The sequence below is a fragment of the Mauremys mutica genome, chromosome 14, assembly GCF_020497125.1.
Source record: "Mauremys mutica isolate MM-2020 ecotype Southern chromosome 14, ASM2049712v1, whole genome shotgun sequence".
NCBI classification, from domain to species: domain Eukaryota; kingdom Metazoa; phylum Chordata; order Testudines; family Geoemydidae; genus Mauremys; species Mauremys mutica.
In genome coordinates, this window is record NC_059085.1 from 45,437,988 (window position 1) to 45,453,870 (window position 15,883).

Genomic DNA, 15,883 nt, shown 5'->3' on the forward strand with positions numbered 1-15,883 from the left:
GGGGCGCTATCTCCCCTCCAGGGCTTTGGATGCTCTAGGATGAAATGGACTGTGTGCATTATAGTGACTGCTGTGTGGAAACGCGGTGTGTGCCTTCTCTAACTTATTCGCCTTTCTCTTTCTTTCTGTCTCCCCCCTCTCTCTTTGCCTTTAGGTCCAAGCCGTAGTGGGTGCAATGAAAGCTCCATGCAGGCCTTACCATGGAAGGCTGTGACTCGCCTGTCATCTCTGGGAAGGACAATGGGTGTGGCATCCCTCAGCACCAGCAATGGACTGAACTCAACAGCACCCACCTCCCTGACAAACCCAGTAGCATGGAGCAGTCCACAACTGAAAACCACGGGGCCCTAGACAGCCTGAGGGTCCCCTTTCATGAGCGCATTCCAGACAGCACCAACTCAGCTGGCCCCAACACTGAGTCCACTAGCAAAGAGGTCAGCTGCAACGAATGCTTGGCCTCCTTCGCCAGTTTACAGACCTATATGGAGCACCATTGCCCCAGTGCCCACCCACCTCTTCCACTGAGGGAGGAAAGTGGGAGCGATACCAGTGAGGAGGGGGACGAGGAGAGTGACGTGGAGAACCTTGCTGGAGAAATAGTCTACCAGCCAGATGGCTCCGCGTATATTGTTGAAAGCATCAACCAGTTGATCCAAAGTGGGGGAGCCTGTGGCAGTGGCAGTGGGGCTCTCCCTTCGTTCGTTATGAACTCTCTACCCAATGCTGGGGGCAAACAAGGAGAACCCTCCTCTGCTGCACCTGTGTACCCACAGATCATTAATACTTTCCACATAGCCTCATCCTTCGGGAAATGGTTTGAGGGCTCAGACCAGTCCTTCCCGAATACCTCAGCCCTGACGGGCATCAGCCCCGTCTTGCACAGCTTCCGTGTTTTTGATGTGCGACACAAAAGCAACAAGGATTACCTGAACAGCGACGGTTCTGCCAAAAGCTCCTGTGTATCCAAAGATGTTCCCAACAACGTGGACCTGTCCAAATTTGATGGCTTTGTGCTCTATGGGAAGAGGAAGCCCATACTGATGTGTTTCTTGTGCAAGCTCTCCTTTGGGTATGTCCGCTCATTTGTGACCCATGCAGTGCATGACCATCGAATGACACTGAGTGAGGAGGAGCGGAAAATTCTTAGCAATAAGAACATCTCCGCTATCATCCAAGGGATAGGCAAAGACAAGGAACCCCTTGTAAGTTTTCTGGAACCAAAAAACAAAAACTTTCAACACCCTTTAGTTTCTGCAGCTAACCTCATAGGCCCTGGACACAGCTTTTACGGTAAATTCAGTGGCATTCGAATGGAAGGGGAAGAGGCTCTCCAGACTGGGACTGCCAGTGGAGCAGAGCAGCCACCATCAGGCATCTTGACGCCTGGTGCCCTCTTGAACCTTGGTGGGCTGACCAGCTCGGCTCTGAAAACCCCAATTACCTCAGTCCCCCTGGGCCCGCTGGCTTCCAGTCCTACCAAATCCTCAGAGGGAAAAGACACTGGGGCAGCAGATAGTGAGAAACAAGAAATGGGTGACCAGGATAGCCTCTCGGAAAAGGCAGAGCCAGCTGAGGAGGTGGAGGAGGAAGAAGAGGAGGATGTGGAGGAGGAAGAAGAGGAGGAGGAAGAGGAGGAGGAGGAGGAAGACGATGACGATGAGGATTGCAAAGGACTGTTTCTAAGCGAGTTGGAGGATGAATTGGAAGATAGGCCCCATGAAGAGTCTGGGGCTGTGGCAGGTAGCAGCAGCAAAAAGGACCCTGCTCTCTCAAACCAAAGCATTTCTAACTCTCCCTTAATGCCTAACGTGCTCCAGACCCTGTCAAGGGGCACAGTTTCTTCTAGTTCTAATTCTGCTTCTTCCTTTGTCTTTGATGGTGCAAACAGGAGGAGTCGTTTAAGCTTTAACAATGAGGGCGGTGGAGCCAGCGTGGCAGAGGGCAGCAGGAGGTTGGACTTCATCGATGAAAGTGCCAATAAAGACAATGCCACAGCACCAGAACCAAATGAGAGTGCAGAGGGTGAGGATGGGAGCTACCTCTCCCATCACCAGCATGCTGGTCCCCTCTGCGAGCTTGGGGGTGGGGAGTGCCCCTCGGGGAGTGGCGTGGAGTGCCCAAAGTGTGACACCATCCTGGGCTCCTCACGATCACTAGGCGGCCACATGACCATGATGCATTCTCGCAACTCGTGTAAGACACTCAAGTGTCCCAAGTGCAATTGGCACTACAAATACCAGCAGACACTTGAGGCACACATGAAGGAGAAGCACCCCGAGCCAGGTGGCTCATGTGTGTACTGCAAGAGTGGGCAGCCACACCCCCGGTTGGCACGGGGCGAGAGCTACACTTGTGGTTACAAGCCTTTTCGCTGTGAGGTCTGTAACTACTCCACTACTACCAAAGGCAACCTCAGTATTCATATGCAGTCCGACAAGCATCTCAACAACATGCAAAACCTGCAGAATGGAGGGGGAGAGCAAGTCTTCAGTCACACTGCTGGGGCAGCGGCAGCAGCTGCGGCAGCGGCAGCAGCTGCGGCAGCAAACATTGGTAGCACCTGTGGGGCCCCCTCACCCACCAAACCAAAAACCAAACCAACCTGGCGGTGTGAGGTGTGTGACTACGAAACCAATGTAGCTAGGAACCTTCGCATTCACATGACCAGTGAGAAGCATATGCACAATATGATGCTGCTTCAGCAGAATATGACCCAAATCCAACACAACCGACATTTGGGCCTTGGAAGCCTGCCCTCTCCAGCCGAGGCTGAGCTGTACCAGTACTACCTGGCACAAAACATGAATCTACCCAACCTGAAGATGGACAGCACTTCCTCTGATGCCCAGTTCATGATGGGTGGATACCAACTCGATCCCACCAATCCTATGGCAACTATGGCTCCATCTCTAGGTGAGGTTGAAGTGTTTTCCTGGTTTTGCTGCTGTCATGTCTGTGTGGGAGGAGAGGGATTTTCTTTTTGCCACTAGGCCCTGTGGGTGGATGAGGTGCTGTCCATCCCAATCTTTTTTCTCCAATCCTATTCTGAAATATCTATAGCCTTCCATGCAATACATACATCGTTTGGTGAACCACGGAAGGGATAGAGACTCTCCTCCATTCTCACCCTAATTTTTTCTTTTCTTCAGAAAATCTTGGCACCCTCTTGTGTTCCTGTGTATTTCTTGTGAATTTCATGAAACTCTGTGGCTAAATTGAATAGGGAAACAGTGAAGCCACTGAGAGAGGAGGCAGTGGGTGAACATCGCTGATTGGATTGTTACAGGCTCTCCAGTACCTGCAGCAAAAGCACCTTTGACTCCCTTCTTAGTTTGGAGAGGGTGGAGCATACTATTGAAGGGGGGGTTTAATGAGAGAGGGGAAGGTCTGATGCTTGGAAGTTACATTGTATTAGTGAGGGTAGATGTTTGTTATGGGGATCTGGATCTGGAGAAGTGAAATATATTGACTATTGGTAGGTCAGGATAAACGTGATTGACAGTCGTGATAGATGCTTGTAGAATGAGTGATATTTGCTTGGTGAAGGGGGTGAGTAGAGATGATTGCAATGGATGCTGGTTTGAGACCTGAAACTCAAAGCTTGAACACCGAGAGCTGTTAGGATAGGAAGGGTTGGACAAAGGTTGGCTGGTGTAAGGAAGGGAGGTGATCTGTTTATTTTGAAGGGGGTTTGTCATCCACACAGCATGTTCTGTGAACAGGCATATTAATGGCACTTTATTACCTGAAAACAAGATTTTATTATACATCTATGAATGCATGTTGGCATCACAATTGTCAGTAAAGGCACAGTCCTTGCCCCAAGGAATTTACTATCTAAGAATAAAGTTAGAATTTGGAATGATGGGCTAAATCTCCTCTTGCAAGTCTGATACGCTGCTATAGTCAGTTAAAGGACACAACTGTATCTTCACCTACAGGAATCCTTGCTATAGTACACCCAGTATGCATCCATCCATGTGTATTTGAGCTTCCTATTGCCAATCCAATATGAAACAGTGAAGCATAATAGAACTCTACCAGATCAGCTCTGGCAAGGGTCTGTAGCATTTACCAGCTGAAATAACCCTTTCTCTGCACCCCAGTTCACTATAACCACAATTATTTGACACTGCTTTCAGAAATTACATATGCAAGGAGAGCACCTACTTTATCCTACATTCCTCTGACCTGACCTCTTTTTCCTGAACTCTGTCATTTGTAATTTTATTCATCCATTGAGTTTGGACAGGCTAGCTTGGTCTAAGACTGTTACTCCTAAGGCACTATGTTTTGGGTTCCCAAGACTCAAGCATCTTTTTCCTGTACCTTTGTAGCAATTTAGCTTATTGCCGCACAGAGGGGCTTCATCTTAAATTTTCAAAGCCTCTGTTTGTTTGAGAGAGGGGAAAGAACACAGAACATCAAAAAGGAAAAGAAAAGGAAAACTGAGGAATGGAAGGCACTACAAACAAAAAGTAATTACAATTTTCTTCCACGTATCTCTTGTCCCAGCTTGCGTCCTTGCGGAAGGTGGCAATGGTCTTGTCTTTGCTGTGACTTTTTTTAATCGTTCCAGGTTGCCAGTAGAAACTATATAAAAACATTTATAATGTAGCTTGTTGACATTGTCAACATTATGGGGAGTCAACATGTTTAGGGGGGTTTCCTGAGACATACCCCTGTCAAAGTCCCCAGCCCTGCCTACCTTAAGCTCTAGGGAAGTGTTCCTGAGAGGAAGTGGGAGTAACCTAGCTGGTGTCGTACTGTTGAGTGACTCCAGCTGAATATGAGCATCTTGAATGAGTCTAAGCTCGTTCGGGAAGTGATTTGTGACTTGTGCACTTTATGGCATTAGGAATCCTGGCTACAAATCTTGAGCTAGGAGTTGCAGGGCAGAGTCCCTGCCTTGCCAATAAGCACTGGACACAATTCTAGCTTTTAGGATAAATCTTTTACTTTGGGTCTATTAGAGTGGCTTTGTTCTGCATGGATGCCTTTTAAGACCCTTCCCCCTCACTTCCTTAGTCATCTGTCCCTTCTTTTTTTTATTTGCTGCTTATAAACATATTCATAGTCATTGTTTTGGTAGGTAGGAGGTGCTTTGTTCCTTTTTTTTCCACTGAATCCCACACCTGCCCAGGGCTTGTAGGTTTGAGCAGAACATTAGCTATTCTGGGGACTCCATTTCCGTTCAGCATTCCTCATTGTGGAGTGTGATTGGGATGGACTAGCTCAGAAGAGAGAGGCTAGGTTGCATGTCAGGAAAAATGGCCTGACTGGGGATGGCAGAGGTAGGTTGTGGAAAAATCTCCCAGGGGAAGCGGAGGAAGCGTAGTTGTTTGGGACACTAAAAATTAGTGGCTTGTGCAGTAGCAAGTGCCTTTGGGTGCACAATACTGCCCTGGCAGGAGAGGGAGTAGATCATGGGTTGCCAGCCTTTCAGAAGTGGTGTGCCGAGTCTTCATTTATTCACTCTTAATTTAAGGTTTTGTGTGCCAGTCATACATTTTAACCTTTTTAGAAGGTCTCTTTCTGTAAGTCTATAATATATAACTAAACTATTGTTGTATGTAAAGTACATAAGGTTTTTAAAATGTTTAAGAAGCTTCATTTAAAATTAAATTAAAATGCAGAGCCCCCCGGACTGGTGGCCAGGACCCGGCAGAGTGAGTGCCACTGAAAATCAGCTCGTGTGCCGCCTTCGGCACCTGTGCCATAGGTTGCCTACCCTGGAGTAGACGATCAGACAGTACAGTGGTGGGGATGAAAAACGTACCTAGATAGAGGAAAGGCCCCTAATCCATGCGAGCCCTGGCACATGGAAAGGAGTGCCATGTGCCAGCAAGCTGGACTTTTCCCTCATTAGCCTTGTCTCCTCTCTGTGAGCACTGTGTGTGCTCATGGGCATGGGACGCCTGCTCCAGTTACCTGTGCCTTGCAGCCAGATGGAACTAAAGGCTTCATTGCTCTTCCCTGACTAGAGACATAACCATCATTATGGCCATGCATCTCTGCAGGGAAGAGAGGCAGCACACACAGTGCATTGAAAACTAACCTCAGCCATCCAGGAGCACTTGTCTTAGAAAAGGTTTGTGCAGATTTCTGAATTCTGCACAGGTTGCACGCCTGCTCAGCAAATTGAGACCGCTCCCGATGCTGGCTGTTCCTCAGCAAATGACTGATAGCATAGAAAGGAAAACCATTAAAATCTCCCTCTTTTGATTAGGTCTAGACTTGAAGGCTAATCAGACTTAAAAATAACCCCTTAGACCGAGCTGGCGTGCAGTCAGGCTTAATTGTTGAAGGGGGAAAAAAAATCAAACCAAAACTAGCTGAAGTGTGGGGGGAGGAAAGAGTAGCAGAGCTCTTCCATGGAGGCTGGTGGTTGGGCGATTTGCTTCAGCATGAGATCCCAGGTAATGGAGAGGAGTCTTCCCTCCTTCCACATCCTCAAGCCTTTCTAACGATATAAATAAGAGCTTGCTGTATTAATTTACTCTAAGTGAATGGAGGTCAGCTCTTGGTTTAGCTGGGTCAGTGATAATTTGAAGAGTGGGGATATGACAGAGCGAGAGAGAGAACATGCTTCCTGCTGACTTTTTCCCTGACACACATACGCATACTTGTACTTCCCCAGTTATTAGCCATCATCCTTTCCTTGGCCATAAGATCTCCCCCCGGCCAGGACTTTCCGCGAACATATCTAGCATTCTGAATTTTTGTTTCAGACAAGTGTCGAGGCTTCCTGCTAAGAGCATGGCACTTTTAGGGAGCTGCAGCTGGCGGCTCTTGCTAGTTGCAGAAATGAATTACTTTTGGTGCTGCTGCAGCATAACTTCCTAATCACGCTGCTTGTGCTGCTGTGCACCATGGCCAGAGAGTCTCTTATTCAGCAGGGGCTGGGTTTGGATGTCCCATGAGTGACCTTTCTTGTGTCTTCCCTGTGTCCTTACCTGCGTGAAGAGAACTGTCCGATTCCTGAGAGGTGACCACATAGGTGATAGTCTGCAAGTGGGAGAGTGTCATATAGTTGTTCACAGAGCAGCACAGTGGAGACTTTTCGCCTCCTAAAATGTGTTGGGACTCGCATTTATTTTCTCTCTGGCTGGCAAGGACCTGCTGTGCTCCTGGCTCAAGGGCCAGCAAATATTGGGCTGGGCAACAAGGGACTGTTGTGCTCCGGGCCCAATGGCTGTAGAACCAGGCAGCTGGCACTTTTGGGCCTGGCCCGGGATACCAGCAGTGCAGGGGCTTGGGCAAGGGGTGAGAAGTCCTGCTGTGTTTTGCTTCTGACCCATGACCTGGTGGGCATATTATGGGGCATGCTGGGGGAGTGAATGTTCTGCTGTGCTCCTGTCGTGGGAGGTACAGGATCCAGCTTTTCTGACTTGTATTTTTCTCTCTCCTTTGTGCAGTGGGTGGAGAGATCCCCTTGGACATGCGGCTGGGGGGCGGGCAACTGGTGTCCGAGGAGCTAATGAACCTGGGTGAGAGCTTCACACAAACAAATGACCCATCACTGAAGCTCTTCCAGTGTGCTGTGTGCAACAAGTACACTACAGACAACCTGGACATGCTGGGGCTGCACATGAATGTGGAGCGCAGCCTACCGGAGGATGAATGGAAGGCAGTGATGGGGGACTCATACCAGTGCAAGTTGTGCCGCTACAACACGCAGCTCAAGGCAAACTTCCAGCTCCACTGCAAAACTGATAAGCACGTGCAGAAGTACCAGCTAGTAGCGCACATCAAGGAGGGTGGCAAGGCCAATGAGTGGAGGCTGAAATGTGTGGCCATCGGGAACCCCGTGCATCTGAAGTGCAATGCCTGTGACTACTACACCAACAGTCTGGAGAAGCTGCGTCTGCACACAGTTAACTCCAGGCATGAGGCCAGCCTGAAGCTGTACAAGGTGAGGCTTGATTGCACTTATCTTCCTTGTAGGGGACCTGATTGTCAATTCTGAGCTACGGTGAGCGTGGGATTTTAAACCCACTCAGTGTAGTACCTCTGTGGGGCTTGGCCGCAGGCTCACTGGGATCACACACCTCCTCGGCTTGCACTTTGCTAGCAACTCTTTTGGGCTCCGAAAGCCTTAGGCCAAACTTTTCAAAAGTGATAGTGACTGTTGGGTGCCCAGCTTGAGGGGCTGAGCACCTGTCCTCTGAAAATTAGATCCCTTTAAGGTGTGTCCCGTTGCACATCCAAAATCATCAGTCCTGTCTGAAAATCGCATCCCAACAAATGGTTTCTCACTGCTAATCTTGGCAGGGATTCTGCTAGCTAGGGTTTGCCTTATGTCAGGTTGCTCATCCTTGCAAACAACTTTCAAAAAGCTACTCCCATCCAAGCAGGAACTCCAGGCAGCGTGCTCACGCTAGAATGCATGTGGGGAGTGTCAAAGAAGCTGCCAGTGCCCTGTGCATTTGGGAGTGCTGAGGATGTGTTATTGAACCACTGCTTGAGCTCGCTGGAAAGGAGCGAGAACAAATTCTGTTGCTATGTACATGTAGTTGACTGAGGCATGGCCAAACTGACAGCTGCCCTAGGATGATACGTCACAGCCTTTCGTGACCATTCACCTTCCACGTTACACGTTGCTCCATGACTGTTATCTTTGAGTTTTGTCTCTTTTTTTTTTTCCTCTTGCCTCCAGTTTTCTGGCCCTTCTGTAACCATCTTTTCCTCTCCTGCCTCATTTCTCTCTCTTCTCCCCCCCCCCCCCCCCCCGAACCCTGTAGGCTGTAACCCAAGAGGAGCTCCGGATACAGTAAATAGTCCTTTCACTCACGCAGCAGAATTGCTCCAGACGTTTTTATTGATTTTCACTGGACTTAAAGCTTCACCTTTTTCTCTAATCATCCCATAATGGCTTTAGTATGAACAATCAGGTACAAATCGCCATAAATCTAAGCAGCCTCACTTCGCATACCTTCTACTCACTTACACATGCTCTGTTCCTCGCTGGCTTCTCATTTTGCTCAATTTCATATTCTGTCTCTGTCTTTTTTCCTTTCCTCTCCTCTCCCTGTAACCCTAAAAGGATCTACAGTTTTGGACTAGGCTAGGCGGTCTCGTTTGTACCCTATTTATTTCATTTCCTAACCCCGCAGTGCCTTTTCGCTGTCTGAGTGTAACTCTCCCATATCAGGTGAGTTCAAAACTTTGCATCTCTCCCTGTGTCAATCCCCCTCGCCTAAGGAGGAAATGTGCGGTTTTTAACATAGGGCGTTGATCCAGGAAATGGATTACTCCAGCAATTTCAGGGGGAGAGGGGAAAGCGATAGGAGGGGTGAATAGTTTAGCTTCGGCTAGAACAGCTGGAGACTCATGCCCTGAGGAAGCTCCCGGGGCCGCAGGCCCAGTGGATGTGACCAGGACTCCTCTGAACTTCGCTGTTATCAGTGGAATGGCGCAGCTCGGCTCTGAAGATGACTAAGTTCACTCCTATTTCTCTGCTTTCAAGTATCCAATTTTAGTAAAGTCAAAGAAGCTGGGATATGTATGAGAGGGAATTTGCGGTGAAAGTGGGAGCAGGAGAGATCTCTCGGGGGCTAGGAGAGGACATCTAAATAAAGTGGTCTATCTTCAGAATTAAAACTCCTGTACCAAGCATCATGATTTCAACTTGTAATAGTCTTTGGATTTGATTTGTTGTTGTTGTTGTTGTTGTTTGTTGTGTGAGGACAAGACAATGGTGACAGGCTGCAAAATTTCTTGGTTCAGACCCTCTGACTCTGTTGTGCTCCCTGGTGAGAAAGCAGATTGTGGGCACTGGCTTTGTCCTTCCCTCCCCGATTCCTGCCAAAACAGGAAAATGATAAATGAAGAGATGGTGCAGGGAACGGTTTTCTAAAACAATATATTGGAGGCTTGTGAAAGGCCTTCCCCAGTCAGGCGAAGGAATTCGTTCTCAGGGACACTCGGTAGATTCAGCCCTGAGCACTTAGTCACGATTTTAAAATCTCGTTCCTCTTTGAGGTGAGAGTTGCAGTGAAACATTCAAGCAAGAGAGAGCAGGAACTACCTTGGTATCAAAATACCAAACACGGGCACCTACCAGTTTGGCATAGGTGTAACTGTCTGCTAGTGTAGCCACACATTCCATGAAATGCTTGTATGAAATTCATTGCATTGGTACCCCCAACCACTTCCATTGTAAATCGTATAAGTCATGTTGCTCTTCTTAATTAGTTACCATTGTGCTATCCAATGAAAGGAGAGGTTCCCAGAGAGTTTTAGCCCAGCGCATTGATGGATTCCGTGTTAATTTTCATGGAAGAAATTGGCTGTAGATAGACAGAGTTGTTCACTGAGGTCCTCAGCTCAGGGTTTCCATTCTTCAGTGTGGTTTTAGTGCCATGGAGCTGTGATAGCTGATGGGTGGAGTGGGAGTGGGGGCAGTTCGTGGACCAGTTTCTCTTCTCTTCTCTCAGCCCTTGGTGTGGTCTGCAGTAAATTGAGATTGATTGGATGTTATTTTTCCTCTTGCTAATGTAATCCATTAGCCTGGCACATGCATAATCAGTTTAGAGCACAGTTAACTGGATGTAATCGAGTTCTTCCCTGTCTGCTGGAGAAAATCCTCTCCAGATGCTGCCTGGGTGAGAGAGTGCACGAAGCTTACCGTGCACAATCCTCCTTACTCTGCCTCTTTGCCGTTTTCCTTTAAATCATGTTGGCCACTTGGGTTGCCCAAGAGCCACTTCAGCAGCAAGTGGCGGAGCTGGAAAATGTGATCCTGAGACCTCGTTAGTCAGCAGCATGACGAGCCTGTGAGTCCTCCCCTGCCATGCATCCGGTGCTTTCTGGTGAGGATGGAGTGAGACTGCTTGGAATTTTAACACAACCTCTTTCCAAGGTCCCAGGATTTCAGGATGTCTTAAGCTCAGTTCCCTCTTACACAGCATTGGTTTATAAGGGGGAGGATTCTTTGGTGGGGGGTTTTGTGTTGGAGTTTCTCTCACTGATAAACACGGAGAGATCTGACAACCTTTCCCCACTCTCTTCTCCCCCCCCCCCAAGTTGTCAAACCAGGACTTGTGCTGAAATCCTGGGAGCCCAGAGGAAAACAGCGTTTGTCTCTCACCCCTGCTTGTGCTCTCGTGTCCTTTTGTCAGTATACGTTCATACTGCCAGACAAGTTACCCAGAAAGTGCCACTAGTATCATAAATACTTGTTTCAGCTCTAAGTGGAATGAGGTGGACATGCTGGTTCAGGAGATGAAATATTTCCATTCTAGTTGAGGCAGTGTGGTCTAGAGGAAAAGCATGGGGCTGGGAGCCAAGAGACGGGGATCCATTCCAGGGTCCGGCACTGACTTGCTCCGTTAGCTGGGGCAGATCCCTTCCTATCTCTGTAACGTGGGAGCGATAATACTCCTTTTCCTTCAGTGCTCTGAGATTTACATTGTGTTTCTGATCTTGAGACAGTATGCAGACAGAGAAACTTCTTAACCTGTAAATCATAAACCGAGTTCCAATTCAGACTAGGTTAGCAAAAGTCATTCAGATTTGGCTTTCCTGTGAAATGTAGGGAGGATGGTATCTCATCTGGCAACGGGAGATGCATTCCCTGATTCATGGGATAATGCCATTTTATCCAGGACAAGAGGGGCATTTGGGGACAGCTCAAAAGGATACTGGAGATCTTGGGGAGGTCTTGGTATGGTGAATAGATGAACTGTGTTTACAGAGAGAGGGGTGTTCTAAACGGCCAGCTGACAGCATTTTGTGTCACAAGGACAGAGTCCAAAGCCTGGGCACCAGTTTTCCATCCCAGCTCCTACTTGGATTCCCATGTGTTTATGTTTCTTTGCAGGAGTCATGTGGAGGAAGGGGAGGGCAGGTTTGAGGTACTCTACAAAGGTGATTATTTGGAGAAACCTCATTTGCTTCCTTCATAGAGGTTCTGTGGAGCAGCTTGTGGCCTCCCCTCTTATGTTTTTTTGAGGTTTTTAATCTGATGAAAACCAAATGCCTTCAACTCTGTTAACTATCATATCATCTCTACGGTATCACTGGACAAGTAGCTGGGATAATAGTGAGAAGGGTATGGGATGGAAGGCTGTAAAACTCTACAATTTAAAAGGAACTCTCTGTGCCCCCCCCCCCCCCGCCTGCTTCTTCCGTCCTGAAACAAAGTATATAGTTTATGCATCACCTTGTTTCTCTGTGATCCCTACAGATGTTCAGGCACTTGCCTAAGACAGCCAAGCTAATGTATAGTCCCTGAAGTGCAGCTCCCTACAAGGGAAGCATGGAGATGGCTTAATACCAGTGCACTGCATCATGTAACAGCCACTGGCTTGTTACAGCTCGTTTTCTGGTCAGTGTTTTTGCCATGAAAAATCTGTTAACCCAAGCAGGTAGGTAGAGACCCATCCAGACTCCTTACACATGAGATTCCAACAAGGGTCCCACCACTAGGGGAGAAGTTGGGACCTATCCAAATCCATTGTAGTGACAGGGCTTATGCATGGGCACCTTTGCTAGGAGAGAGACTGAGACAAAGCAGTATCCTCCATATAGGAAGGGTGCAAGTATAGATTACACTAGAGCCTATTTTACAGACAGAGTTTCCAGTGGGAATTAATTCACTAGAGCAGGAGTGGAGGCTGGAGCTTCCTGCAGAATGTTTTACAATAAGCTCTCTGTGAAGATCTCTTTGAAGTGTAAAAAGTTGGGTTAGAGCCAGAGCCTAGGCTGGGAGCACTGGAGGGACACACAGCTTAGCATGTTTGTCAAAGTAATGAGTGTCCCGTATCCTTGCCCTGCATTCTTTGCAGCGGCTATCTCAGTATTATGCAGGGAATGGGTGAGTTGGAGAGGAGGCGTCCTTCGATGACACGCTGGCTGTAGAAAGCTATATGTAGAGGTTCTTCATTAACCCGTAGCACCTGTGCAGTGGGAAGAGGAAACGTTTCATTGGTGCCGGTGGAGTTACCTGCAGACCGTCCCTTCCTTGTTGAAGCTGTTGTTCCAGTTCACTATGTGCCATGCTGGAGACTCACCCCAGACTCCATCGGCTCAGAAGAGAGACAGATCTGGTGAGGCAGGCTCAGTGCTGCTGTCTTCATGGGCAGAGAAGCTCTGGAAGCGAGTTGCTTGCTGCAGGTTATGTGCCAGTAGCTCATCCTTAATTGCCTTTGTTTAGCAAAGAAGAAAAGGACCTAGCATTGGGTACTCAAACTGGAGGTTGTGACCACTCAGGGGGTCACAAGGTGGTTACATGGGGGTCACAAGCTGTCAGCTCCGTGGGGCTGACAGCCCCGAGCGCCCGTTAAATTAAATTACTCCCCGCTTTTAATTTATAAGGGGGAGGTCCACACTCAGAGTCTTGCTGTGTGAAAGGGATCACCAATACAAAAAGTTTGAAACCCACTGACCTACCATGCTGTGAGTTCCCTGTTCTCTGTGGGGAGAAAGGGATGTTTCTTCTTCGAGTGATTGCTCATATCGATTCCAATTAGGTGTGCGCGCGCACGATTGTCGGAAGATTTTTACCCTAGCAACACTCAGTGGGTCGGCTGGGTCGCCCCCTAGAGTGGCACCGCCATGGCGCCGGATATATACCCCTGCCGACCCAATGGCCCTTCAGTTCCTTCTTACCGCCCGTGACGGTCGTTGGAACTGTGGAGCGCGGCTTAGCTGATCTCCACTTCCTTAGCTTTCTTCATAGTTCTTTATAAATAGTCGTTGATAGTTCAATAGTTTACAGTTATAGTTCGTTCTTAGTCGTTTGTGTATAGGTAGTGTATATAGTTATTGGGGGATCGGGGATTTTCCCCTTTCCTTCACCCCGGTGCCGGGGCTCATGCCTAGGTCAGCGGGTTTCAAACCGTGCTCGGCGTGCCAGAAGCCGATGCCAACGTGGGATCCCCACGACTCCTGTCTCAACTGCCTCGGGGAATCCCACCTCCCTGATAAGTGCCGCATTTGTAAGTCCTTTAAACCTAGGATGAAAAAGGAGCGGGACTTTTGTTTGAAGCAGCTCCTCATGGAAGCGGCACTTAGTCCAGCGCCCTCGGTACCGAGCGCGGGACAAACTGCATCAGTTTGAAGCGCTCCTTCGGCTCCAGAGCGCTCCTGTACCGCGAAAGACACCCGGCACCGGGCCCCTCCGGCACCGATCCTTATCTCCGCGGCCCAGGAAGCAGCATAAGACTCCTGCTGCCTCGGCACCGTCAGTACCTGAGCTGGAGCAACTGCCCACGTTGGATCACCCGGCTAAGTCTTCTGCCGCGGCACCGCTGGTAACGGCACCGTCGATTCCAGTCCCGCAAGGGTCATCGAGTCCGGTGCCCCAAAGCTCCCCGGTGCGCACCGTGGTTGAGCTCGGTCTCCCATCAACTCGGGAGACTTTCTCCACAGCGCGTGAACTTATTGCGCTTACGGAGCTGTGTCTGCCTCAACCCCTGACACCGCCGGTGTGAGTTATACGCTCCATAGCCAAGCCTGCCCTGATGAGGCCGCCATCCGTGGGAGTAGCTGAGAGGCACTGATCCAGATCTCGATCCCGCCGACGATCCTGGTCCCGACGCTGCTCGGAGTCCCGGCACCACTCTCCATTGCGGTACCGGTCGCACCCGCGGCACCGCTCAGTCTCTCGTTCGCCTGCCTGCTACATCCGGTACCGATCAGGCTCCTGGCACCGTTCCCGGCACTGCTCCTCCCGCAGCCATTCTCGGCGAAGGAGATCGAGGTCCCGGTCGACCTCCTGGCACCGCTATGGTCATAGGTCCCGATCACGGTACCGGTACAGCTCTTGGTACCGCTCCCCGGTGCAGTCCCCCAACCTGCCAGCTCGGGACACGGCACCCGCTCAAGGACTCTCAGCACCACCTTGGCCTTCGAGACACACTTCTGCGTCGTCTCAGGCCGGTAGCAGGTATTACGCACGGGGTCGTGACTTGAAGGCAGCTAGCCACACCTTTCCAGAGGACCAAGGTCATGAGCAAGGTCCCACCCAGTGATCCTTCTGGACACCTTGGGCGTATCATCAAGCCCAAGGTTTTCCCCCGGCTGCACCATGATCTGCCCCCTCGGAACACCGCGTGCCAGAGGCGACTGTAAGCCGGCCTCCCCCCATGGGCATGGATAATGCTGCTGAGCCACTGGCGGATACCCAGGCCCCACCTGCATCTGACGCCAGTCCCCAAGAGCAGGAGTCCCCACAGGACCCTCTCGTCCCTGGCCTCTCCTCCTCCTCCTCCTCCTCCTCCTCACCCAATGAAGCGGTGGCGGGCACATCCTCCTCTGGCCCTCCCCCAATTGACCTGAGGGCTCATCAAGACCTTCTGCGACGGGTGGCTCAGAATATGAACTTACAGGTGGAGGAGATCCCTGAGATAGAGGACCCAGTGGTAGACATTTTATTGGCAGACACCCCTACCAGGGTGGCCCTGCCCTTTATCCGCACTATACAGGCTAACGCGGCTACAATCTGGCAGTCCCCAGCCTCCATTCCTCCCACGGCCAGAGGGGTCGAGAGGAAGTACATGGTACCTTCCAAAGGGTACGAATACTTATATGTGCACCCTCACCCTTGCTCCTTAGTGGTGCAGTCTGTGAAAGGGAGCGTCATGGCCAGCAGGTCCCTGTCCCCAAGTCTAAGGAGGCTAGGCGCCTGGACTTGTTTGGCCGCAAAATTTACTCAGCAGGGGGCCTACAGCTTAGGTTGGCAAACCAGCATATAACTACAATACCTGGACTTCTGTGGCGAAATTCACGGAGCTTATTCCACAGGAGTCTCACCAAGATTTCGCGGCCCTGCTGGAAGAGGGGAAGAAAGTGGCAAGAACCTTCCTCCAAGCTTCTTTGGACGCAGTGGATTCCGCTGCCAGAACTCTGGCTTCAGGAGTCGCGATGAGGCGAATCT

General features: G+C 49.8%; 1 protein-coding gene across 1 annotated transcript in view; it reads left to right on the forward strand.

Annotated features, from left to right (window-relative positions):
* Positions 1–15,883, forward strand: part of ZFHX3 (zinc finger homeobox 3) — a 217,911-nt gene that overhangs the window by 17,843 nt on the left and 184,185 nt on the right. The window contains exons 2-3 of the mRNA XM_044986910.1: positions 155–2,913; positions 7,419–7,915. Coding sequence (XP_044842845.1) covers positions 201–2,913; positions 7,419–7,915 — 3,210 coding nt within the window. The 5' untranslated portion in view covers positions 155–200. The remainder of the gene's footprint in view (positions 1–154; positions 2,914–7,418; positions 7,916–15,883) is intronic.